General features: G+C 42.4%; 2 protein-coding genes and 1 long non-coding RNA gene across 8 annotated transcripts in view; 1 reads left to right on the forward strand and 2 right to left on the reverse strand.

Moving 5' to 3' along the window:
* LOC111842618 (trans-2,3-enoyl-CoA reductase-like) overlaps nucleotides 1-17,812 on the forward strand; it is a 33,776-nt gene extending 15,964 nt beyond the window's left edge. For 2 of the 5 annotated variants that reach the window (XM_023809416.2, XM_023809420.2), the window contains exons 5-12: nucleotides 756-865; nucleotides 1,443-1,548; nucleotides 3,404-3,476; nucleotides 6,165-6,208; nucleotides 9,663-9,720; nucleotides 10,332-10,417; nucleotides 12,865-12,910; nucleotides 13,005-13,875. In XM_023809416.2, coding sequence (XP_023665184.2) covers nucleotides 756-865; nucleotides 1,443-1,548; nucleotides 3,404-3,476; nucleotides 6,165-6,208; nucleotides 9,663-9,720; nucleotides 10,332-10,417; nucleotides 12,865-12,910; nucleotides 13,005-13,132 — 651 coding nt within the window. In that variant the 3' untranslated portion in view covers nucleotides 13,133-13,875. Of the gene's footprint in view, nucleotides 1-755; nucleotides 866-1,442; nucleotides 1,549-3,403; nucleotides 3,477-6,164; nucleotides 6,209-9,662; nucleotides 9,721-10,331; nucleotides 10,418-12,864; nucleotides 12,911-13,004; nucleotides 13,876-14,259; nucleotides 14,466-14,772; nucleotides 14,867-16,113 lie in introns of those variants that run through there. The other 3 variants (XM_023809417.2, XM_023809419.2, XM_023809418.2) reach the window with 3 other exon arrangements.
* LOC111842621 (uncharacterized) lies at nucleotides 6,300-9,997 on the reverse strand. Of its 2 annotated transcripts, none has more exons than XR_011981803.1 (3): nucleotides 9,879-9,997; nucleotides 9,748-9,788; nucleotides 6,300-7,373 (listed from the first exon to the last, which is right to left on the reverse strand). It is a non-coding gene; the product is annotated as an uncharacterized lncRNA (long non-coding RNA). The 2 variants fall into 2 exon arrangements; XR_011981804.1 differs by lacking the exons at nucleotides 9,748-9,788; nucleotides 9,879-9,997 and adding exons at nucleotides 7,476-7,536; nucleotides 9,111-9,443.
* Nucleotides 14,177-27,465, reverse strand: part of LOC111842617 (phospholipid-transporting ATPase ABCA1-like) — a 163,064-nt gene continuing 149,775 nt past the window's right edge. The window contains exons 49-50 of the mRNA XM_023809414.2: nucleotides 23,065-23,308; nucleotides 14,177-15,540 (exon numbers count right to left, since the gene is read on the reverse strand). Of these exons, the coding sequence (XP_023665182.2) occupies nucleotides 15,406-15,540; nucleotides 23,065-23,308 (379 nt within the window). The 3' untranslated portion in view covers nucleotides 14,177-15,405. The remainder of the gene's footprint in view (nucleotides 15,541-23,064; nucleotides 23,309-27,465) is intronic.

Below are 27,465 nucleotides of genomic sequence, written 5' to 3' on the forward strand. Positions count from 1 at the left end.
TGCTTTAAAATAACCTTTTGTTTTAAAATCAGCAGTAACCCTACCACTCTAGTTACAGCTCGCATACTCAAAACGGTTAATGGTTACATCATAAATTATCTCATATTCCATATATTGAGGACGGGGTCTTTCACTGTGACCTTAACATTTGGTCATAGATATTTTCTCTTGTCTGCCTCGTGCCCGTTGCTTCCGGGATAGGCTCCGGACCCCCCGCGACCCAGTAGGATAAGCGGGTTGGAAAATGGATGGATGGATGGATGGATATTTTCTCTTGTTTAATACATAGAGCACACATGCTGCATAGCTCATAGATACTTTCTCTTTTTTTAAAACGTAGAGTATATGTGCTGCCTCAGTAATAGGTATTTCTTCTTGTTTAATGCATAGAGCACGCATGCTGTGTTTTTCATAGATATTTTCTCTTGGTTAATACGCAGAGCACACCGCTGTGTTGCTCATAGATATTTCCTCTTGCTTAATATATAAAACACACATGCTGCTTCAGTCATAGATATTTCCTTTTGTTTATTACGTAGAGCAAGCGTGCTGGGTCAGTCATAGATATTTCCTTTTTTTTATTACGTGGAGCACACAAGTTGCATCAGTCATAGATATTTCCTTCTGTTTATTACATAGAGCACACATGCTGCTTCAGTCATAGATATTTCTTACTGTTTTTTCTGTAGAGTAAACAGGCTGTGCTGCACACATGTCTACCTCACTGTGGCCATTTCCCCCCTTTGTGTCCACAGGTATTTCTCACACAGTATATCGGACCTCTCCTCATTTACTTGATGTTTTATTTCCACACGTGGAATCTGTATGACAGCAGCATCAAGAAGCAACGGCCTCTGGTTGTACAGTAAGTGTTGGCAGCTAAACCACTGACTTAGACATCATTGTGCTCAATTTAAAAAATAACAAATTAATAAACCTGTCTCATTATCCCGGGCCTGTCATCTCCGTGCATTTTTATGCACTTAATTGGTCCATTATATATATTTTTAATAACAATGATACACATAAAATGTTGTTGTTTGCCTTATTTCATGGCTATACTTGGGGAAAATAACATAGATAATTAAGTATGTAGTGGACCATTTAAGGCAGGTGAACGAGTTGGAATGCAAGAACCTTTTGCAAACGTCTCCAAGAATCGAGTCTGACACTTGGCCTCCAGGCTCAGGTCCTCGCAGTCCTGGAAGTTCTTAGCAATCAGCTTTTTGTGGAGTACCTCTTTGAGGCTTACTTAGGTGGCATTATTGATCTGGTAGAGAGCACACCGTGCCCAGTTAATTGTGGGCTACGCCTCTGGCTTTTAGAAGCATGCGGCGTCTGGGCTCTGGAGGACTTCATAAACTGCAACATGCGTCCAGACAGATATTTATTTATTTTCCTTAACCTCCCCCCCCCCCCGCCCCCCGCTTTTGGCTCTACAGCTTGGCCTGTTTCTGTCACTCACTCCACTACGTTAAGCATCTTCTGGAGACTCTGTACGTCCATCGGCTGTCTGATGGCTACACCCCTCTGCGGAACCTCCTGAAGGTACATAGGAGGATCCGTTAAGCGCCGCCGCCTGTGCACAATCTCCGCGCTGACCGGCCGGCACTGTTTAACCCGCAGACAAATCACCGCTGTAGGAATCGAGCGCAGCTTAACACAGAGATGGCCCCTCCCACACACAATATACGACCATTAATCCCATGAGGAAAAATCCAGCTTCTTGAAAGATTGAGAACATGCCATCGGTAAGCCTGAAGACCCAGACAGAATATTGAATGTTGGAGAAATGCTGATGGCGCTTCTGTTCCAATGTTCCTTATAAGCCACCTGAGCATGTGGGCTCCCAGGTTTTCGCCCGTGCATTGGAGAGGATCCTCGATTTTTCGAGGTGTGCGGTATCCCTCCAAATGTCTTGCTCTTGTGCCGAAGGTGTCTGATTTTTAACTGGAACAGTCCGTCGTGTTTTTGTTCTACGTGTCATCAGCCGTCATGTCTGCAGTGTCAGAGTGATGGAAGAGCTTTTCAACCTAAGTGAGCCGTTATTAATCACCAAAGGGCTCTGTCTCCCATCCGCTTCTCCACCCCCCCCCCAAGCCTCGCCATGTGTGGGGCCGAATCTGGGGGAGGCTACTGCCCAAGCGGCATGAATAAAATGGACAAAGGCCCTGGGGGGTTTTCTTTATCAACCCTTATGTGTTGGTCACTTTGGAAGCTAAAGTTCTTCATTGATAACACCCACAACATCACTGCACTCAAGTTCTGCTTTTCTACCGAGCCAGGCGAAATGTCAAAGAGGCTACATTTGCATTTTAAAGCTACACCAGAAGCATTGAATCCATTCACGCTGAAATCCCATGGTGCTAATTAACTTTGCTGCACGCTATTTCATATATTTTGGCAAAGGAGTATGCCATTAAAGCTAAGGAGAACAGACAGTCGACGTTACGTTTATGAATATACAAAAAGCTCTTTATTGCAGGCATAGTTAAATATTGAGAAGTGATCAATGATTGACTATACAACACATACAATAAAATATAAAGAGAGCATAGGTGTCTATTAACTACACTGAAGTAAAATGAAACCAAGACCACATGCACTTGTATTTTGCAGTGAGCATCTATCTATCTATCTATCTATCTATCTATCTATCTATCTATCTATCTATCTATCTATCTATCTATCTACTTATCTATCTTCTGTTTGGCTTCAAAACACAAGCTCAACAAACCTTGACGTTCATATACAATGTGATTCAGATTTGAAATAGATTTAATAGTTGAGAAAATTTCACAAAATAAAAACGCCAGAGAGATGTGGCTGGTAATGTACCACCTGGAATTATAAACCATTGACCATCTCATTAAGACCGAACGAAAAAACAAGAGCGATGAGTCTTTGATGAGATGCAGAAATGTCCAGTGAGCACACAGCCGCATTTCCTCCACGCTGCCCTGCTGTGGCCGATGCTGATGTCGTCATTTAGCAGATGCGGGAACCCAAAGCCACAAAGACAGGTCTCTAATGAAAAAGCCGATGCACACGGGCTCCGTTGTGGTCATAGTTGGAAGGTCGGTTAATTTTTTTAGAGGGAATGGCCCTAGGTAGGCGGGAAATTTTTTGGACCTGAACAGTAGATGGTCGGGAAAGGTTCCACACCCACGCGCAGCAGCCCCGTCCGCGGATCCATATCAGTCCATCAGGGACAGCTTCCTGTGAGTAATTCCGTGTTCAGTCAAGCCTACAGATCAGCATGCCACAGCTGCCTGTGTGTGAAACGCTTTAATGAACCTCCAGCCGATCCCTGTCATTTTCATCTGTTTTTTTTTTGGTAACTTCTCCAGTCTTCGGAAGGTAAAGATCAACATCGTGCTAAGTGAAGCTATCTTTCTTGCAGGGCTGTGCGTTTTACTGGGGATTTACATCCTGGCTGGGGTACTACGTCAACCACCCTCTGTATACACCTCCATGTGAGTGGTCTCTCATGTGCCAAGACTTGGATATGGATATGCCCCTTAGCTCTCCAACCATGTCAGTGATGATGCAGATGACGGGAAGGGGTGCCAGCATAAGCATGTTAAGCCCACTGGGCCATTAAGCTCAGCGCTCGAGGGTCCTGCCAGGTTCTGCCAATGGTCTGGTGAGAAAGGGTGACAGGATTTGACGTGAGCTCAGTGGAGAGCCAGGGCATTCATCTCCACCCTGTCTCCTGGGTACTTCTGCAGCACAGAGCATCCCCCTCTCCTCATTAGTCTCCCTACGCAGTCACCAGTTGTCATACACGCATTGTGTCCAACGTACTTTTTAACACATGTTGAAGGCCAACAGGCAGCATTGAAAGATTAGAAGAATACCTGTGATAGGTTTTAATGCAGGTCATTCATGTGCGGACATTGATATGGAAGAAATATATTCTTTAATTTAAATACAGATAAGTACATAAATAACAGTGTGACAGTCTATCGCACCCGCTGTTTTCATTTTACAGTGTAGATATATATAACCGATCATCCACTTGCAGAAGCCACTTATCCAATTATGGATGTGGTGATCTGGAGTCTGTCCCTACATCCTGGATGGGATGCAGATTCATCGCAGGGCATTGATACACACTAAGGTAGAGGTATTCAAACTGTGGGGTGTCTCCCCTCCTGCTGGGGCATGTAGGAACTGCAGGGTGAGGAGGGGGGGGGGGGGAACAGAGAAAGGTGTGGGGGGTTTGAGATGGGGGGTAGATCTAATTCAAAACCGCAACCATTAGAAATATTAAAGATAATGTGAACATGTATGTGTGTGTGGAAGGGGGAGAGATCAGGACAAATATATCAGCCCTAGGGGGGCCCTGTCAAAAAAGTTTGAATACCACTGCACTAAGGGAAATGTACAGTCAATGATCCAATGGTTTGTTTTGAGGGAAGTGGTGTACCAGGAAGCTAGGAGGCCTTCATGAGAAGACAGGCGCACACAGATGGGATGGTATTTGAACCCAGAACCCTTGCTGGTGGTGTGAGATGACAGGAAGCAGTAATGTGAGACTACCTGTTTTTTCACACCTCCTGTTGCTTCATATGCAGAAATAATACATGTGTAGATATTTTAAGCTGGGTTAACAGGTGTTTCATTTTATTTTTTGGCTTTGAACTCTAAAAACTGCAAGAAAATGACATTTCTACGCACTGTAAACAAGGCTCGTGTTGGAGATGTCATCATGTCCCAGATATTCTGTGATTTCACACTCCAAACAAGTCTCAAATTAACTTGCTTTAAAAACATGAATAAATTAAATCATGAATCATTTTTAATTCTTGGTTATTTTAGATTTGCCTCAGAAACTTTCTTTACTGAAATAGCACTACTGATAACTTTATTATGGAAAACTGACCAGCTAACAATGACAAATATATAAAATATATAGATATTGCTTTGGGGCAGTGTGTGGCCCAGCCTCTGAGCCTGTGACTGAAAGGTCACTGGTTTGAGCTTCAGCAGAACAGCCGTGTGTCTGTGGGCCCTTGAGCCAGGCCTGTAAACCCCAGCTGCAGGGGGGCTACCCACTGACCCCCCCCCCCCCCCCAAGCTTGGTCCCACCTATATATGTGTCTGTGTGTCTCATGGACAGCAAGACAGGGTTGGCGATGGCGAAAAGAGAATTTGCCCGCAGTGATGAATAAAATATCACTATTCCATTTATTAGTATTACAGCTGTCTTAATCATTGTTGAAATGTAGGGCACTTGGTGACAAACAACCAGAAAGGCAAGCATCATAAAATCCTTTGTTTATGAACAATCTGTATTTGAAACTGCAATGTCATTTACATATTAAGAGCATGATTTATTTGTGTGGATCTCTTTCCTTTGGTGCCTCCCTTTAGCACACCTGTTTACTGTCCATTAACACCTGCGGCTGCACCTGAACCTTTTTATATTAAGGTATCCACTGTGGACCCACAGCCCTAAAGGTCTCACACCTTAATTAGCAACCGATTTACACCTCAAACACTAGATGAGGTGAGGAACCATGCAAATTATTGCTTCGATGAAGTCATTAAGAGCTGAGGTATAGAAGAAACCAGCAGAGCATCCTGAGGGCCTTAAGGACTGGAGCCCATATGGATTATGGAAGCAAGTCTCACCCTACATATATAATATTTCATTTTAAAAGTCACAGTGTGGGTAGTAAGAATGTCATTTTTTTACTGTGTTGGAAGGAACGCTTGTGGGAGTATTACACAAAAATGTTCTCAGGGTAGAAGGAAAAATAATTGGTTCAGAGGGATAACCAATCAGACTGAAGAGGAGGTGGGTCCAGGCCACTAGATGAGGCAGGACCAAAACATCTGATTTGTTGATCCCACCTCTTCTACAATTTGATTGATCATCTCTCTGAACCATTCATTTTTCCTTCTGCCCTCCCATGAGTGGAAAGAAATCAGTTAACCTACTAATATATACAGTACAACGTTGTTCATCAGGTAGATGGGCCAAGCCATGTGACACTAACAGCTAATTATGTAGCTAAAATATTTAGCGATACCTATGGACCTAGCCTTATAGCAATGAGTGCTATCTGTCCTATTAGGACCTTGCTCTCTCGAAAGACCAAGTGGGTATGTGCTTCTCATTCTCTAATAATATAACTGTATTCTTTTTTTTTTAGATTTTGCCAACAAGCAAATCATTCCTTCATTTTTCTCGTTCTTGGTAAGTAGAATGATCACATTGAATAGATTAGCAAAATACCGTTGAGCTCAAGTTGAATATTGAGACTGGAAAGTTTTTTATTGTTCCAAACATATATGCAAACATACCCAACATACGGTAAAACCATGCAGGTCATCAATCTACTACCAAGTCACCATTTTTAATGGTGAGCAACAAATACAGCATAACTGGATAAAGAACTGGATACAGAACAACACACATCCAACATGTGCTTTAGGATTTTACACAGCCCCTCCAGTAACTATTAAGTTTTGGGGACAAACCCATCTTCTAGGTAAGGCAATAGACCCACAACTGGTTCCCTGGGGCAAAGTCCAATCCATGGAAGGTCACTTTTGATAGACTTCTGGGGCTGCCTGTGCCTAACTGGTCATTGACTGGTCACTCATGTAAATGATGCACATACTACAGGCTGGCCTCCTCATGCTCTGGTGAAAACTCAAACACCAGGTCCACAGGCATCTTCAGTTTTCGAAGTCACTTGAGAGCTGCTGGTGTGTCCTCCTGGGGCTGCCATCTGGTAGGCCCACTGAACCTGGGGAAGGAGGTGGTCCCAGTCTCACTGGTATTGGCAGATGAGGATGGCAAACTGGGTGTCCAGGTTCCAGCGGCAGCTCTTGACGAGGTTGTCAGTCTGGGGATGAGTAGATAGTCTGCAGGATCTCCAGCCACTGGTAGACTTCACAGAACACCTGCTCCTCACTGAGTAGCTTCTGAGTGATACAGGCATTACAGCAGTGGGCAAGGAACTTCACCCTCTGCTGGCACCTCGCCTAGTATAATAACCGCTGGAGAGGATACAGAGTCTTCATGGTGGAGGATCTGGGGTCAGGGTGCTGGAGGAGCCACCATCTGCAGAAGGTCGGGACCCTTGTCCGGCACTCAGAACCATTTACACACAGTGTGAATGTATCTCCCTGCAAGTAGAAGGCCTTTTAGGGGTCAAGTGGCAAAACCTTCTTCTGCTTTAATCTTGTACTACAAAGTATTCGTTTTGATAGCCGTAACCTCCACATTCTGGCCAGAACCAGGTCCTTCTCCAGTTACTTGGCTGCGCTCTTAGTAGCAGAACTCCATAGACATGCAAGGGCATCAGGAAAAACCATACAGGAGCCTGCCAGTCCTGTGCTGAAAGAGTGTCCTGCTGCGAGTAAAGATGAAGATGTGAAGACGTGTGAAACTGCACACAGTCATTTAGATTTTAATTATTCTGCCACATGCAAATATTGCCTCAAAAAAACAATACCTTTCTAACACCTGTGTACTTGCATACAATACGTGTTTGCGGCAGGTATTCCTTCATGTGCCTGTAGCATAGATGACTTGGTGAGTTAACACAAAGCCAGGAAGCAGAAAGTCTCTATGTCTGATGACAGGAAGTTTGAAATGCAGGGAAGCCTATCCTTTGCAAATTCTACTTTATCTCAGTCTAAACCCAGACACAACTGAAACATTTACTGAACCAAAAATAATGGTGGAGCAAATTATTAGTGCTGAATAGCAATGCAAATATTTTGTAGTAGAGGACTGTCTTCTCATTTCCTGTTCTGCATAAGGAGAATACCAGTCAGACTAATACATCTGGCCCTACTATCAAGTAACAAAAACAACAGATAATTATAATAATGAGAAATGACTGCATAATGGTACAATAATAAGTTATATTACTACTAAGAGCAATTACTTTACCTCTGTTTGAAAAGGATTTACCATTGTGTACAAAACACTGTTGCTAAGAGCTACACAGGTAGAAAAGGTTGATTGGAGCATGAAACCTTCTGGAAAGTTCCCTGCTTTCGGTATTTTTGTTAATCTGCCATCTATTGTGTGCTACGTAATCCATTCAGGACACGAGCCCTGGAAGCTGAGGCACGAGGCCAGCCAACACCTTATAGCTCTCCCTAGTCTCGCTCATCTAGATGCGTTCAAGAATGTTCCGGAAGCCGGCCTGCCTGCCGGCTAGTGCTCTGTGATCTCTGTCTTTGACAGAGCACAAAGTGCTGAGGAGCCACATAATAACATCACCCCTCCGACATTACAACAATCAACCATCTATCACTTTTCTCCTTGCAAGGATGATGATAATTTCCCAAAATTTTCTGAGCAGACAATTATCTTTGGTGCGAGTCAAAAAAAAAAAGTAAAGGCTTTTGGAACATCCAATTTAAGACTGACTGGCAAGGTGACTTAAGCTCACTAAATTATTAAAATGTACATAATCACTCAGCATGCCGCAAATCACATCATTAAGCAAAACCGGTGGAGGACACCCACGGCCCTCAATAAAGGCAAAAACAGCGTGGGTACTTCATCAAGTTCCCCCGACTCCGCTTCTGCCGAAAATCATGAACCAAACGCCCATCCCCCCACACCGTCTCCAAGCACAGAGTCAACACGAAAGCTGTGGGACACTTTAAATGATCTCAAATTAAAGGAATGGCTCTGACAAAGCGACTGACATCCACGTTGGTGCTCAGCATGGAGAAGGTGCCCCAGACACGTTCTGCGGTAATGACTGGGGAACTGTTCCGGCACATTGTTCCCCTAGCAGAACTGAGCACAGCTCGCATTTCCTGGGCTCTGGAAGCATTGGACAGACACATAAAGGACCTCATGCCTGAATACTTATCTGCTCAAAAAAGCCATTGTCATTTTAACTGCTTTGGGCTGCTTATTTTTTCTGTTTCTCCGAACCAGCACCAAACTTACAGGAAACAACAGCAATAGAAATAGGACGATTATATATAATGTATCATAACCATGTCATGATGTAGCAACTGAGAAACATGGCACAGATGTCCTTGCTGCCTGTATGACTAGTCGATTAAGCTCTCTGTCCCCAAATCATGCTATAAATACAGATTACATTACAATACTTAACTGTTCAGGGTATGCTTTCCTCCCTAATAATGTACAGAACAAATACCTTCTGGAGATAACTTGCATTAGGATACCTGTTAAAGTATTTGAAACCTCATTGCTTTACAGTTATGACCCCTGTTGCCCTACAAAATGCAGGTAGGCAGAGGAAGCCCACAATCCTAATGAAGTCACAGTAAATGCCCGCTAAGATAAGCCCCCTTGCTGTCTGCAGCTTGGGCCTCTCAGTCACCCCTGATTCACAGCCTTATATGCCGCTGTTGCTGGGTAAATTCCAAGTCAGGGGGCCAGCCATACACTAATCCTGGGTTAATGAGATATCACTGGAATCACATTTTGCTATTTTCATCCATGATTGTCATCTGGATAGGCTTTTATATTGGAATCTCCATACGTCTGCAATTAACAATCATTGCATAAATCTATATATATATATATATAAATCTAGTCCTAAGTGAATATTCATATATATGAATTCATTCCACTGTATTGTGAAGGCTTCTATTCGGAGTGTACAGTGTATTAATGGCAGATGCATTCTCTCATTTGACAGTTTTGTGAAGCTGGTAACTTCTTTATCAATATGGCTTTGGCACAGCACAGTCACACCGGTAAGTCTGTCCAGTACTAACGCATACCTGTATTATGTTACAGGACTCAGTCAGGAACTTAATTTCTGCTGTTAGAGAAAAAAAAAAAACTTTAAAACAGCATCCGTATTCATCTGTTGGCTTTAATCTTCATATTTGGGGCTGAAAATCATCCTCACCTGGTTAATGATTTGCAGATGCTCATCATTACTCTACACCAGGGCTGCCCAACCCTGCTCATGGAGATCTATCACCCTGCAGGGCTTAGGTACAGCCCTAATTTAACACACCTGATACAGATAAGCAGGCACTGCAGTAGCATCTCAGTATTAGAGTCAGCTATGTTGAAGCTAAGTTGGCTCTAATACTGATATGCTACTGAACGGCCTGATTATCAGTATCAGATGTGTTAAATTAGTGCTGCATCAAAGCTCTGCAGGGTGATAGATCTCCAGGAGTGGGGTTAGGCAACCCTGCTCTACACACTACTGTCATAGGTGATATCAGCAGTTTATCAATTTGAATGAAAGTAGGAAATAATCACTTTGGAAGCATCCGGATGACCCAGACAGGAAGTAGTCACTCGCTGTCTTCCTTCACCCCTAACACCAGAATTTCTATTCTTCGCACAGCAAGCCCCTCTCCATACCCGAAGGCAACCTGCAACCCCTTCACCTGGCTCTTCATGGTGGTGCACTGTCCCCAGTACACCTACGAGGTGTGTGACCGTGCCCATGTACAGAAACATGAGCTCAGCAGCGAGATTCTAAGCCTCTTAGCAGGACTGTCCCTGGAGGACTTTCAGCAGGTTCAGCTTCCTGGGGTGATTCATATCGGCGCCAAGGGAAGAGATAAAGCAAAAGCCTATGGCAGCATCAATGCCGGCTCCACTGTGTCAAGTGCAGACTTTGAAACCGCAGGAAATGTATGTAGATACATCACTGCTGCTCATTTCTAAAGGAAATCTGCTCCTTATAGCTTAACCTGACCTGCCACAAAATGTGGTAACAATTTAATTGATGGGGCACAAATACTTAATAATAACTCAGTTACTACTGAAATACAAATTATGAACAAATCACTTGAGATAAGGTACATCGCATTTCATCAATGAACAAACATGAGATCAGTGTTTCATTTGAGTTATTCTTGACTTGTTCCTTCAGTTGTTCACAAAAGTTTACAGAATTAACAGATATAGTAAGAAATATAGTAACTGCTTGAGATAAATCATGCATCATGATTCATTAATGATGAATTAACATCAGATCATTACGTAACACATTGTTTGTGGTTAATGCATAAGTAATAGTATAATGCCATATTATTTGGGCCCATCGAGTACCATAATGCTTATCATTATTATTCATGTATGTTTTCTCTATCAGTTCTTATTCTATGAAATCATGAGCATTTTCTGTGTTTTCTTGGTTAAACCATTGTTATTACTAAGTATGTGAGACATCTATTCAGTGCCAAAGGTGTGAGAGTGATAGATATGTCTTTCACTGCTATTTGTACCAAAAACTCAGCAGGAAAAATTAGTCAAAAATGGCTAACATGGTAACACTTTACTTGAGGGCACAATCTAGCAGTACACGCTTACTTAATGCATTAATTCATGATTTAACTAAGTGTTAGTTCGTTAATCAATTATGACGGACCATGTATTCCATGCAGGAACTATATTACTTAACTAATAACTAATTAGTTAACTTAACTGTTAACTAATATAGTTCCTGGATGGGATACATAGTCATGACTGATTAATGATGAACAAGCATGGGATCATAATGTTACTAAAACTTAGTTACTGGTTAATTAATGCATTGAGTAAGCATGTACTACTACATTATTTGTGTCCCAAGTGAAGTGTGATCGGTAATACTATTTGAAATAGCACAAATAATGTAATAGTACATGCCATTAGATTCCTTTGTTTCACCCTTAAAGCAATGTACCAGACCAGAGGCGCTCTCTTCGGGACAAAGGCATTTATTTCCAAATGATGTTCTCTGGCATACTGTAGTATATGTTGTTCCGCACAGCCGTCACAACCTTCCTCTCCTAACTTGTGCATGATACCAGCCTTTTTACAGAGTCTAAGGCAGAGGTGTCAAACTCCAGTCCTGGAGGGCCAGAGCCCTGCACATTTTTGGGTTTCCACTCATTTAACACACCTGATTCATCTCCTTGTGCTAATTACTACACAGCTCTTGAGCTGAATCATTTGTGGTGGAACAAGGACAGAACTAAGCTACACAGGACTCCGGCCCTCCAGGAATGGAGTTTGACACCCCTGGTCTAAGGCAATTGATTATGTTTGATCACAGCCAGGCAGGAACACAAGATAAGAGAGCAGGAACCAAAAGATGGTGATGAACGACTCGGTTCCTTGATCATACTACTTTGATTTGCATAGTCTAGCACCTTGACTTTTAGTATCAATAGGGAATGAGGGCTGGGTGGTTTCCCAGTTACATTACTATCACTTGCTTGATTACAGCAGGCCACACAAGCTGGAACTTCAATGTTACAAAGCAATTTGATAGCAAAATCCAATACGCTTATTTAATGCATTAATTAACCAGTAACTAAGTGTTACGTACTGATCCCATGTTCGTTCATCATTAATCATTCATGGCAGTTCATGTATTTCTTGCAGGAACTATATTAGTTCATGATTTTTTCTTGAGTAGTAACTGAGTAACTAAGGTATTTGTCCCTCCTCAAGTAAAGTGTTACCCAAAATTGAATTCATGCTCCCAGCAAGACTTCAGTTGGCCTTCAGTATATTTTCAACAAGTCTTCAACACGCTTTCAGCAGGTCTCCGGATGACCTTCAGCAGGTCTTCAGCAGGCTTTTTACAGGTCTTCCACAGGTGCTCAGAAGTCTTTCAGCAGATCTTTTAATGGGCACCATACAAGCATTAAAGAGGCTTTAAACAAGGTCTTCAATGGGTATCTAACAAGCCTCTAGCGGGCCTACAACAGGCTTTCAGCAAATATTCAACACATATTCAATGGGCTTTTATCAGTCATCTAGGAGGCACATAACACCCTCCAGTCACAGTGTTTTCGTCCACTGCTGACAGCACCATCGTTATTTACGATGATGGTACATTTCTCTAATTTATCACCTGCATGTCCTCCCCCCTTTTTTAGATTGGAGCGTGGATAAGTCTGGCCATTATGACCCAAACAGTGCCTGGTAAGTTGGCCGTTCTATGGCATGCCAGCTGAATATCCATTTCAGTCAGAAAAAGCCTCTGTCCACTGAAGACTGAAGGAACCGTGTTTCCCAGTGGCAGTCTTTGCTGCACTGGTATCGATCCAGAAGCTGCTTAGGGCAAGGAGGAGACATCACAGACACCAGAAGCAGAGCAGTGGCGGTGGACAATGCCGGGCTGCTGTGATCCCCTTCCTGCTGTAGCTGTTGAGGACTCAAAGGTGAAATGGGAGGTGACATGTAGCTGTGCTAGATGCAGAGGTTGGAGCGGATAGCATCACACTGATATGCTTTCATCCTGACAACTTCAGCAAGGTGTTTGGGATGCACACTAGTGTAGTGGGGATTTTCACAGATCCGTCCCAAGTGCCAGCCTCTGCCCCATTACTCTGCTGGAACAGCAACTGATATTTTTGACTAAGTGAACCAGATAAATTGAAATTTTTGTTGTCGTTGCTCTTGCTGTTGAAAGACTAGATCAGTGGTTCGCAACATAGTCCTCTGGGACCCCGGTAGGCCACATTTTTGCTCCCTCCTAGTTCCCAGCCAATCAAAAACACTGAATGCCTGGTTCCGGTGTGTTAGAAATTGAGTGGGAGCAAAAATGTGGACTGTCTGGGGGTCCCTGAGGTCTGGATAGAGAAATACTGAACTATATCAATTCCTATGTTCCTGACTCTTCCTGACCCTGATCGGTATAAGTGGTTAGAAGATAGTTGGGTTTCAGTGAAAACATGTCAATGAATATTATTGACTACATGGTAGTAACATCATGAGTTTTGTACTGTTATGTTCAGCTGATAGTCATTCATGCATTTGTAGTAGATAGAATTCAAATATAACGTCAAGACAGGTAAATAGATTTTACAAATTGTATCTGTTTTTTTTTTAACCTTGGAAAGCTGGAGAAAGGAAGAAAAAAAATTTTTTATGCTGTGTTTACGAAACTCTTTCTGGTCATGATTTATAGCTTTACTGGGTTAGTATTATGCAAACACAACGCACAGCATGTGATATGCAATTTTTTTTTTTACCAAGTGTTATGGACTTCATTTGTCTGCTAATTTTATTATTCCTGCTGCGTGACTATTAGCTGTAAATGCCAGCGTAGTGTAGATGTGCAGGTCAGCTGACCAGCAGCCCAAAATCTCGGACCTCAAAGAATGATGTTCTGTCAGGTTAGAGTTGGGACCATTGGGGAACAAACACTGCAGAAGATCTCAAAATTAATCTCAGATGCAAACGACGATATGTGCAAACGTTTAATCATCTTGCAGGGACGTGAAGCAATATTCAGGACAAATATAATTTACCATTTTTTTCCTTCAAAGGATCGGACAGAATGCGGAATGAATTAGAATGAGAAATGAAACCTGGCACCTTAATATGAGCACATCAAAGGAGCATCACTCTGACCAAAAGGTGTTACAGACTAACACAGCATAACAAATTTACAGATAGTTAAGGCAGAATCCCTGACATCATAATGTAAACATAAAAAATATATTTTACTTTCCAATATTTCTGCTTGTGTATACTCAGTTTACATTTAAGTCAATAAATATACACAACAAATATATTAATTTCATTTAATTGTGCATAGGTTACATGTAAAAATAATTGCAGGTATTAAAATTAAGGTAACTTCATGTTCTAAAAAAAATGTTAAAACCCTAAATTTCAGTCAAATGTTCAAGAGGCACATGTTTTTTTTTCAAGTCTTTAATAAACCCTTCACCTAAAGGTATTTACCTAAGAGCATTTTAGTGCAGAGTAAAATGCTTTTTATTTTCTTCCTGAGTTAATGACACTCGCGCTGAATGGACTTTATTTCTCCCTAATAGCACACAATGCTGGGGGTTATAATCTCACAGGAGAAGGTGGTGAAGTCAGCCGTCGCCATAACGACAGCCGGTGCCTTCCGTGAGCATCCGCCTTACGGCTTTATTAAAGGCCGCTGTATTTTTGGTGTGCGTCACTCAGACAGAAGCATCAGGGACGCGTCTCACCGGTGCCCCCGCAGGCCATGGATGGCGGTACAGAAAAGGCGAGCCGAGCCGACTGAGCGCGACAGGCAGCCGACTGTGCCGATTGTAGAGTAGCCCACAGCCCCTGTCCAAATCTGTACGTTCTCTTCACCTTATTTATTTTGGCCAATGTCTGTCATTCACAGTAACGCCGTGCGCTGTACACGTCACTGACTTCTTAACATGGAGCAAACTTTGTGGCAATGATAAGAACTAGCATAGATTATTTTGATATTTCATGATCTAGCAACATCCCTTCCAGGGTGTAGCCCAGGCTTGTGCGAAATGTGGCCTGCAACTGACCCGGGGGCCCCCCTATGGTGTATGGATGGATGGATGGATGCATGATTAAGCAATATTACACTACATAAAATTTTTATATGTAAAAATGATATCAAAGCCTTGATATCATTGTGAGGATAGCTAACGCAGGGTGAGCACCCTTCGGCTTCAACCCTGCACTGCAGGCAGTGGGGATTCCATGCTTTTCATTGGCATTTCCTCTGACGTCACCTCTACGGGGTTGCTGTAGGCGAACCGGTCCTCTTCCTCCTCGTGCTGGTGCTGGGCAAAGTTGACGAAGACCTGCAAGTATGCAAAGCGACTGGTTAGCAGGATGGGGAGGAAGAGAACCACCTCAAGGCGTTCTCTGCACCCTGCTCTCCCAGAGCACAGACACAGCTGGATGGTTCAATCAAACACTGGACACGAAATATTGTAAAGGACAGAAAGTATCTACAAGGCTAAAATAAAGAAAATAATCACGCAAAAAAAAAAAAAAAGATTTTCAATTTTAGCCTTGAAGCATTATAATCATATGGCAGCCTGTATTATATTCATATTAAATATGCTTTGAAATACAATAAGTGTATGCCCAGTACAACTGCAATGAATAGCAAGCAGAGTAATAAATCCACGTGTTTAGAGGTCCAAAGAAAGCTCCACATTGAAAAGAGCAAAAATGGATGAATAGTGAACAGTAGTTATCCCATTTCCTTAGGCTGGCATTAAAAAGTATCAACAGGAAATAAGCAGCTGCCTTCCATACCCTGCCAGCCAATCACTGCCCTCTCTGAAACTGCAGTGAAAAGAAAAAAAAATCTATACCTTTATCTGAATACCAAAGATAAAGAATTCTATTTTTTCCTCCCGCTTCAGGTATGCTATTTAATACTGGAAGAAAGGAACTGATCAGGTAATTTACAGACACATCGTGACACGAGGAGGTGCCTTCACGGTACTAATTTGCAAGAGAAGGAGAGCCAGCTCAGACTGGGAGACTGGACTGGTAGATACATGAGGCCTTTGCAGAGAAAGTCTGGGGTTTTCAGATCCATTTTTCATGACACAACGAAGGAGAAGGATCCACGGGATCTGGCTGTACGCCTCAGCATGCCAGGCAGACACAGTTCACGGCCCTAAACGAAGCAACGCTACTTTCATTCTAAGCTTCTGCACTGAAACATAAATGAAAACACCAGACATCTATTGTGTCTTTGAAAATGTGTACTATGCTGCTTTGAATAATGCCAGTCGGTCTATTCATTAATTAAAATCCAGCTGGGGATTCCTTTCAAGCGCATATATGTATTTAAGATAAAAGACTGGCGTGGCAGAAATCACTTTGTATCATTTTCTGTTTTCAGAACAGACCATTCTCCAGGAAGAGCAACTGTTCCAACCATTTCTCAAACATTAGAGTTCTACTTAAAAGTTTTTATAGTATAACCTACAGTATATTCTTACTTTTTTGCTGAATTTTCACATTATTTTTCAGCAACAGATTATAAATCGGCACTGGGTTGCTGTTGCATTGCACCGCTAATAAAATACTTAAGATCCTTGCCATACTTGAGGTATAAAAGAGTTGAGTTTACATTCCGTAAAATTCACATCTGGGAGATTCTCTGAATTTATTGTGAGTTATAAAAGTGAAAGAATCCAGCCAACTTCCCTGAATATCTTCAGGGTGAAGTGGCGGTGCATGAAAAGAGAGTGGGACCCAGTGCTAGACGCTGTGGGACACCCAGATTAAATCAATATTGAAAAAAACGGTTACAAAAGCCCCTGATGACTGATAAAGCAGTACCAGCTAAAATGAGATAAAGAAATACTGCTGCACATAGGAACACAGAATCAGCAGCAGAAGAATGTCCTGCAATTACTTCAGGAACTCATACTGTAAAAGGCTTACATTCCACCTTTAGTCAGCGATATCAAGCAGGTTAGGGTAACTACTTTTTGCATCAAAACAAAAATCTGTTCTCATCCTGTAATAAGAAAGCCAAGGTAAAACAATACAGAGATTCACAAGATCCAAAAAAGTATTGACAAAACAGGACACATTACACGAACATACTGGTACGTAATATTCGACATATCACCAGAAAATAACACGGCTTTATTTAAAGCTATACGCATCCCTGTTTATTTAAACGCTGCTTCTTCCTACTTGTCTATATACACTACCAGTCAAAAGTGTTTGTACACCACAGTTTTTTACCACTTTGCCATTTATTTCATAAACTGCAGATTTTTTAAATTCTTGTTAAGCACTGGAAAATTGAGTGAACAATATAAATGAAAATATAAGTCAAATAAAACAGGTTTCCTTTATAACATGGAAAGAGTATGTAACAGTGCATGTCTGACATTCTATTAACTGGTTGTGTGGTGATGGCATAGTCAATTCTAGGCTGTCCTTTAACTTTAAATGCACTAGTTAATTGTTTCATCCCATGAACCACAGCAGTATTTAATCTCCTTTGCAGAAAGAATGCCTCAAATTTTCTCTCTGTTACTTTAATGAATGAAAGATATTACATTTTCTTGCCAATAAAGGTACTCAAATGGAGAACATACTGTAAATGTATTTGTTAGCAAAGAATATCGAACATATTTTTAGTAAATGTTAAGTGGGTAACATGCAAATGTAGAAAATCTCAAGTGTGTGCAAAAGCTTTTAGCTGGTAGTTTCATCACTTTTTTGTACACTTTCAAACATCAAAATCATCAAAGTTGCTGTGTGTCCCTGACAACCGTGTCATGGATGCCGTCCAGTTCTCTTCAGATATCTTGTCCCGGCTTCGGCTGACAAAAATAACAAAGGCAGGCCGGAATAAGAGGGGTGCCGGGTCCACGAATGCAATGATGGAACCTTGAGACGGGGAGCCAATTCTCTGAATTCTGAAAAGTGGATCAATGGCAAGTGGAGCACAGACACACGCTGAGGTCCCTGACTGAGAATGACGGCCATGTTTAATAAGGCTGGAACAGAATGCCGAACAGCTCAAACTTGAAATCCCCGAGGTAAGAGTGACCCGAAATCACGGTGCAAGACTGGCAGAAAGTAACTCTGACCTCACCGTGAGCTCATCTCCGACAAAGACCTCTGGAGAAAAGCAGCAGGGCTATTGACTGGGAGGTACAAATAATGTGAACAAAAGGACCTCATGACATTGAGTGAGTGAACAATAAATCCGTGTGGGCCCGACATGCCTGCTCATGAAAAACGCCAACCATTTTAACATTACTCACTTTCCACTGGTCCTGAAAATAAAACCCTGATCATGACAGATGCACATTCAGTACCTCAAAATATAGTATTGGAACTCTGTCCATTATGTTTCAATTAGAAATATAATTTTGTCTACAGGTCCATTACTTCTTAAAATGACATTTAAATTTGATGCAGGTTCAGCTTCAACCAGCTGGGCATTTTAATGGAGAGATTCAGATTAAACACCTTGCTCGAAGGTACTACAGCAAAGAACCCTTCTGAGGCTTGAACCAGCAACCTTCAGGTTAGAGGGCTGTGTTCTTAATACTGATGTCACTTGACACGTTCTCCTTTGAAACAAACAGCCTGAGGACTGAATTAGCTTACTTTGTCTGAAAGTAAGCAATTATTTCCCTCCACCTCCACCCACTCTCTATACAAGCTGAGTCACCAGGAGTCATTCGAAGTAAAACTTTACAGTCCTCCAGCACCACAGATGCTTCCCCTCCCCTCAGAAGGTGAAGGTGATGGGGGGGCTGAGTAACTGATCACAAACATTGCTAACATTAATGTGTCCACTATCCCAGGAGTGTCACCTCTGAGAAGCTAACATATCAGTCTCTGTACACTGTCAGGCAGACAAGCCCACCGTTAATGGACCAGCAGAGAATTACATTTGCGCAAGATCCTGCCCATAACTCTGTCACCTTGGACTAATGGCTTTCACCGCAACAATGGCAATGAAACAGTTTTGTGAGGCTAGCCAGGCCTTCAGCAGACTCCCAATGGACATGGATGCTGTAAAGGACACTCTTTGCAACAGCAGGGATTATACATTTGCTATGGGATAAATTTCTTCTACTCCTTAACCCACCACACCTAATGAATGTCTATCTACTCTTCGACAAAACAGACATCGCTTCTAATTAGATGAACTGGACTTGGGATGGTTCTGCTGGGTGGCAGGATTCATTCAAAAAACGTTCCAGCAGAACACGATTTCATTAACATTCCAAATAATGTAATAAATAAAAATTATGCCTACAATACTTCAAAGCCATACTCTTCCTGTAATCAGTATCCCCTACAGTCTTTCACATTTCCTGTTTATCTTCACTGAGCATTAAAAAGGCGCTGTTCCTTCCCCGACTGTCATGCCAAATGTCTGTGTCCTTGTTGCACAGAAACTCTGGGAGAACATCCGGTCGAAAAATATCCTGACTATAAGTAATCAACAATAGTTTTATTTCAGCTCCGAGGTGCTTACACAATACAAAAGCTCCTTCACCTCCTACACCTCCTTTATCCAACAGCCACCTCAGAATATAAAGCATAACTCTTTCCAGAGAGTGGAAGAGACCGGCCAGTAGTGCTGCTCCATGGCGTGTTACTGTAGTCTCTACATAAAACCACAGGCCGCCTCCCTGACAGCAGGAATACGAGTTCATCCTTAACGATTTCTGAGCCCTTTGCTTCCTCTGCATTGTCTTCTCCACCTTCCTCTGTTAAGTTCCTTTCATTTCATTGATTCAGTTCCAGCATAGATACACCTTCTCCTTTTCCGTCTCAGTTTTCTAAGAATTCATATAATTTTTAGTTAATTAGCTTAATATTGGTATAATATATTTCAAAACTGTGATTTTTGGGTGAACAAACTAGGCATCTATATCTGGGTAAATATATCTCACTAATTCACCATCTAAAAGAAAATGTGCCTTCTTCATTAAACATTGTTATTGATATTCTCTTTTGCACGATTTGTTCAGGATCTCATTTACTGCTAATGTGAAATCCCTTAGCTAGATCCCCAAAGTGTAGGAGGAAGTAATATTTTAATAAATTACTGCCACTTTTATGAGCTCTGACAAAGCACCACTGCACCTTTAATAGAAAAGACTACCTTTAGTTGCTCTTTTTAGATGAACCTGTTTGCTGTGGAATAGAGTGTTTTCCTATCATGGGACCTGACCTTCCCTGTCACACATTGATTTAAAAAAGGACCTGGCATGGTTGCATTACTGTCTACAGAGACTAAGCTGGTGACCCCCCTCACCTTTCCAAAGATACATTGACCGGACTGTTGCTCTGGGAGTGATGCACTTGGAAATGAACTCGCCAGCAAAAATATGTAACACTGGCTTCTTGTTTACAATAATTTGGCTGTTAGAGTGTTAGTTTTGTGCGTGGGTCATAAAGGTTGTTAATGTGTCAGTGTGTGTGAGTCAAGGAGGATGCTAGCATGTCAGTGTGTGTGAGTCAAGGAGGATGTTAGCATGTCAGTGTGTGTGAGTCAAGGAGGATGTTAGCATGTCAGTGTGTGTGAGTCAAGGAGGATGTTAGCATGTCAGTGTGTGTGAGTCAAGGAGGATGTTGGCATGTCAGTGTGTGTGAGTCAAGGAGGATGTTAGCATGTCAGTGTGTGAGGGTGATAATGGGTGTTAGCATGTCAGTGTGTGAGGGTGATAATGGGTGTTAGCATGTCAGTGTGTGAGGGTGATAATGGATGTTAGCATGTCAGTGTGTGAGGGTGATAATGGGTGTTAGCATGTCAGTGTGTGAGGGTGATAATGGGTGTTAGCATGTCAGTGTGTGAGGGTGATAATGGGTGTTAGCATGTCAGTGTGTGAGGGTGATAATGGGTGTTAGCATGTCAGTGTGTGAGGGTGATAATGGGTGTTAGCATGTCAGTGTGTGAGGGTGATAATGGGTGTTAGCATGTCAATGTGTGTGAGTCAAGGAGGATGTTAGCATGTCAGTGTGTGAGGGTGATAATGGGTGTTAGCATGTCAATGTGTGTGAGTCAAGGAGGATGTTAGCATGTCAGTGTGTGAGGGTGATAATGGGTGTTAGCATGTCAATGTGTGAGGGTGATAATGGGTGTTAGCATGTCAGTGTGTGTGAGTCAAGGAGGATGTTAGCATGTCAGTGTGTGAGGGTGATAATGGGTGTTAGCATGTCAGTGTGTGAGGGTGAAAATGGGTGTTAGCATGTCAGTGTGTGAGGGTGATAATGTGTGTTAGCATGTCAGTGTGTGAGGGTGATAATGGGTGTTAGCATGTCAGTGTGTGAGGGTGATAATGGGTGTTAGCATGTCAGTGTGTGAGGGTGATAATGGGTGTTAGCATGTCAGTGTGTGAGGGTGATAATGGGTGTTAGCATGTCAGTGTGTGAGGGTGATAATGGGTGTTAGCATGTCAGTGTGTGAGGGTGATAATGGCTGTTAGTATGTCAGTTTTAGGGTGCCACCTGTCCTGGTGTTCCTGGGATATTTTTGAGCAGCTGTCCCCGAAAATTAATTCTCTTTCCTGGGGCATGAATTGTACAGTTTTTTTATACATCGAATTTAGAATTTTGTTTCAAATTATACCTCAATTGGTTTCCTTCTACAGCTATTCTTTTTCCTTCCTGGTTTTGTTTATACATCCAATCCTGTGTCCGTAAACGATTAAAAAGGGTAAAACACAGCGACGACTGGCCTTGTCTATACTTTTATTTGATTGGTAGCAGACACACAAAGCTTGCCTTGTTACTTAGCAACTGCATGGTCTGTCGGTCTGCGGAGTGCATCCACATCCACAACCCCCCGTGACTTAAATTGCTAGCTAGATGTAACATTAATTAAAAAAAAAAACTTTATTTTGTCGTTTTTTGTGAAATGGGGGGAGTGATGTTCGACCCACCAGTGTCAAGGAAAAGGTGATTTAAAACGTACAATTCAGAGTGGGCGAAATGAGAAAACTTTTCTGAATGGGTAAGGCACAAAAAAGGAGATTTTGGGGGTATTCCACAAAGCAGAATTTCCCAGTTAGCTGGATAACTTAATCCAGTTAACTTTGACATTCCTGTTTGACAATCCTTATACTGTAATTGGTTGAAGTTATCTGGCTAATGAAAAAAAAAAACAGATTGTGAAATACTCCCTGCCCCCCCCCCCACCCCGTTCTCTGCCACTAGTGTTTTGTGTCCAGCCAAAAATTCTGTTAAATACGAAGGAAAAACAACGCTGGAAAATGATGCAAAAACAAAGTAGCACCACAGCTTTGTATTAAGCTACTGCAAAAATTTACCCTTTGTAACTTTTGGTCAAAGCTGAACAGCAAGTTAGATTAAAATGGAAATTTTCACGCTTGGAATTTAAAGCATTCGTTGAGGGACAGCGGGGACGTCTGCAGGCAGCAAAAACAATGCGAAATACACATGGAGAATAGGTATGAAATGAAAGTGTCAGGTTGTCCAAATTCATAAGGGACAGCAACAGACAAAGCGGTCAGAGTGAGTGCAACTAGGTTCGAGAAAGGCAAATAGTATTATTTGTTAAAAATGGTTTAATCCTGCCCCACCCCCCCCAAAAAAAAAAATGTCTGAGTGTCCCGGTTTCTCACAAATAAAAGGTGACGACCCTAGTCAGTATGTGTGGGTCAATAAGAATGTTAGCATGTCAGTGTGTGAGGTTCTAAAGGGATGTCAAAGTGTTGGTGGTGCGTGAGGTTCAAGATGGCTGGTAGCAGTTCATGTGTGAGGTTCATTAGGGATGTTTACCATGTCAGTGTTGTGTCCAGAGAAACATTAGCATGCTCAATTTGTAAAATGTAGGTTGGGAAATGTGGTACCTGGTCTAGTGTGGTCTGGGACACAGAGTAGTCATCGATTCCCAGGCGCTCCCGATGATGCGTTAACTGGCTGAAGATGGTAGCCAGGGCGCCCTCTGTACATGGCAGCTGGTACTGCAGGGTGTTGTGATGCTTCTCCTTCAGCATGCTTCCTGCAAAGGTGTCCTTCACAAACTCCTCCACAGGGGCCAAGGCTGGAGGCACCCCACCCACTCTCACGATGACCGTGTACCCATCACCAAACCTGCAAATTCAGAAGCCAGGTGGAGGGCGTGACACATTTAAATTCTTTAAAATCGTTACCTTTAAAACACAGCAATACACAACATTTTAGATAATGATCCAGCTTTTAATGAAGCTCTTTATGACTGTAGAAGGATTTTTATATTTGAGTTAGTGACTCATGGAACGTCCCATTAATAAAAAGACCACTTCAGAGAGTCCAGGAGTCTCATTAGACACCACCTGCATATCGTGTTGGTACCACCTATGGAATCATTTAGACGGATCATAATCTTGTTGACGTTTTTATGGCTGAGAGCTTCTCTGCTGCGTCCTCACACCTGCCAGGTAGTTGTGAAAGTGTGGCGGACCTCTCGCTTGTGGAGCATGGCTGTTTCGATTGCGAGATATTTGTTTGTCATCAGTCAGGATTTGCCAAAAAAGTGTCTATTCCCTTTTACTTGTTTTTGAGTTATTATGTATAAATGATGCAGGATCGTATCACAACACTCCCATGTAACGCACCTTGGGGCGACTCTGTTGTGAAAGGCGCTATATAAAAATAAATTGAATTGGAAAGAATGGGATCCGACATAGATTCTCTAAGATTGGAAGGGGAGCTTTGAGTAGGTGAAGCCCTGCCACCTTCCTTTGAAAATCAGCTAGGCATCCATACATTCGCTCCCGGATTTATGCCTGTCCATAAACAAAAAAAATAAAAAATTCCAGCCGCATTTCAAATTACTACAAAGCGCTCAATCCCCAACTGATAAGTTAAGTCACTTCAGTCGCTGGCCTGCCCCAGTTCTCTGGGCGCCCACCGCAGCTGCTGCCACAGACAGCGGAGCAGATTATCACCACGCGCACGACATGATTAAGAGCCATTTTACACTTACGGGAGATTGAGGCTATGACCCTCATTATCATTTAGAGCCACTAGTCATTTCCTGTGTGCGCTACAAAAAATAAATTAAGAAAAAAAAAAACAACAACAATAGCAGCAACAGTAAAATATTCTTGAAATAGCTCTTTAAACCAAGCATACGCAACAAAGCCAAATGGTTTAGTAGTATAATGGATTATCTAATTGCTGGATACAGATTGACTACAATTTGGGGGACACAGATTGACTACAATTTGGGGGACACAAATTGACTACAATTTTAGAACTGTTCGTAGAGTAACAGAATGTGATACTCTCAAAGACAATTTTAATAACGTTCTGTTAATGACATAGCTTGCTTCAGCATCCATTGAGGCTCAGATGAAATGACTTTAAATTTGTACACTGAGGTATAACAAAATATTTCCCATTAGAGGTACAACTACTGCTACTCAGATAAAGTTCAACAGCTCGCTTTTCAACAGAGAAACTCTCCGCATCTGCGACAGTCATCTCTTATCTCAAAGCTTTCCACAGTGCATAAACTTACTTAGCAAGAGACTCCTGCTAATATCATATACAGAGAAGACAGAATACTGTCGGAATCCTGTGGATCCATTGCTTTGTGCTAAAAATTCCTTTGTTATATATTTACCAGGGGGAATAGTCTGCTAGACCAGGAGCAAGAGGGCAATGAATAATTCTGCACTTGTGCATACTGACTACACAGGTCTTCTACAGTGGGAGTGAGGAGATGTCTCCCAGGCATTCCACACTACGAAGACGCTTGCTTCATACCTTATCCAAGGCTGCCTGGAGATCTTAATTCCCTTACGAAGCCACATGTTTCAGCGGAAAAATAAAGAAAGCATCATTTAGCAATGTCCAACCATGTTTATATCAGTCCTGCCAGACGTTATTTTATGTGCCTCTAATCTGACTGTCCGATAGGAAACTCCGTCTGGACTCAAATCCATTGTTCAATATGGTACTTTCATTACCCATCTGTTGCTTAAGCTAGATATGTTTGTCCATATTCATTCAAATAGCAGAAAACGACGCTGATAGAAAATTGTTTTAGAACATTTTGTTGGGTCAAGCTGGCCCAACAGGTATGTTCTTACTTATATTAGTATTGTCATCCTGATTATTAATTAAGAACAGATGCTTTCTCCCATTATTCATTGGACACTTGACTTGCACCAATGTTCCCCAGGTGCAGGCCAATTTGTACCGTACACCTACAAACAGTGGACACTATATTAAGTACATCTATGCATTAGTGCAAACAGCTTGCTCCTCCGAACAGTAAACTATTTGGCTGCTACTGAATATATAGCATGTAGACAGGGACAAGAGGTTCTGTTACTGTGCTGCTAAGCACTGGAATTTTTAAGACACATGATCCAAGCAATTTCAAATGGTGGTGCGATTGTTTTGTGTCAGAAGTGATGGTTGTAGCATTTTTGAGATGTCCTTCTGGAATTTCCATGCACTATTGCATCTAGAGTTACCAGAGGATAGTACAATGGAAAAAAAAACCATCCATTCAATGATTGTGCTTTGGCTGAAAACATCATATTAATGAGAGACGTTAGAGGGGATTGGCCAGAGCTATTAAAGATAACAAGCAAAAATAACAGCTGAGTATGATATTAGATGGCAGAAATGCATCTCTGAATGCACAACTCATGTATGCTTGAAGTGGTTCTGGAGGTCATACCTGCTTGTACATAGGCGGCCTGGATATCAATTCCTTCTGAGGTGCAAGTGGTACAGACACTTATGTTTCATTAGGCACCATTCGTAGCCCAACAGATGGAGCTGCTAAGGCGCTATGGTCATAAGGAACCATCGCAAAAGATGCGAGTCACTCAGCAGAAGGAGGAGAGTGAACCCCAGTAATTATGAGAGGATCTGAAAGTGGTCCCAGGCACTCTTGTCTAATCCAACACCATGCTGGCTGGAGAATGTGCAGAGAATCACTCGCTGCACATGAGCCATTTCTTTAGACAGTTTCTGTATATATCACGTACAAGATGATCCCCGATTGGGTCCTTATAGACCATGACAAGTGTGAGACATTCCCTAATAGGGCCCTTATGGAGCATGACAAGTACAACATGTTCCCTGATAGGACCCCAGTGGGTATAACAAGTAGAAGACATTCCCTGATAGGGCTCCTATAGCTTATAACAAGTACATGATGTTCACTGAAGGGGACTCCTTGACGCATAACAAGCTGGCCCCTATAGTCAATCTGCAAGCAAAAGGCTGATTCGACCTGCACCAAGCAGCCACGTAGCATATGCTTCACAGGCTGCATGCTGGTCACGCACAAGGTCACTCAGAAGCACCTGCCCATTGGGAGGTGAATTATTCCAGCGAATGAATGCCAAGGTGGAGGGAGGCTGCCGGGGTGCATTATTCCGGGGCCTCGGCTTCTACAAGCCAGGTTGGCACCTCTCTGATCAGGTCATAAGGCTTCCAGATCAAGTCTGAGTTAAGCTAGTGGGAGGGGGGGGGTTGGATAATTGGCTCCCCAGCTCCCCACATCTAACCCTTATCCGCTGCCTCCTGCTCACAAGCCGGCTGCCGAAGGAGGTACCTTAAAATGGCAAATGCAGTATTCATGGTGCTCCTGCAGGAGGTGAAAAGTACAGTATATTCATTTTGAGTGCATCTCCTGTCTATTATCTCATCGTTTTATTTGACAGTCTGGAGGCTGAGAGAGAGAGGGAGAGAGAGAGAGAGAGTCCACGTTCTTGCATTGGAGAGGTGTAAGAACAACACAAGCATCAAACTGCATTTTACACATGAGTACTGCATGGCCATGTGACTTGTCAAAGTTCTCTAAGCTTGTGGCATGTTCCAGAAGCGGGCTGCTGCCATAAAGCACGGCCCACACTGCATTACCTTAATGCATTAAGGTGTTTTACTGCTTTTATTCTTCTCTTAAGCACTGTGCTCAAGCGAGAGCCGTCTCCGAAAAAAGGCCTGTATCTCAGGACCCACTGAATGGCGTCACTCAGCAGAAAACCGGCATATTCCCTGACAGCCTTATGGGCCTTTTCCCTGGGTTTATAGCCCCCCCGCTTCATTTTGGTTTACTCACTGGCCCAGAGGAAGCCGCGTCCATCCTGGGTTGTAAAAGACAATTTATTCAGACTTATTTTGCTGAGTTCCATAAATAAATTGGATTGATTTATTCAATAGGCTCCCTATTAAAATGAGGGGAACAAACGGTCCAGCAGCCTAAATCATGCAGAGACGCCATCCATTTCTGCTCAATGAGC

This window comes from Paramormyrops kingsleyae, chromosome 12 (genome assembly GCF_048594095.1).
Source record: "Paramormyrops kingsleyae isolate MSU_618 chromosome 12, PKINGS_0.4, whole genome shotgun sequence".
Lineage (NCBI taxonomy): Eukaryota > Metazoa > Chordata > Actinopteri > Osteoglossiformes > Mormyridae > Paramormyrops > Paramormyrops kingsleyae.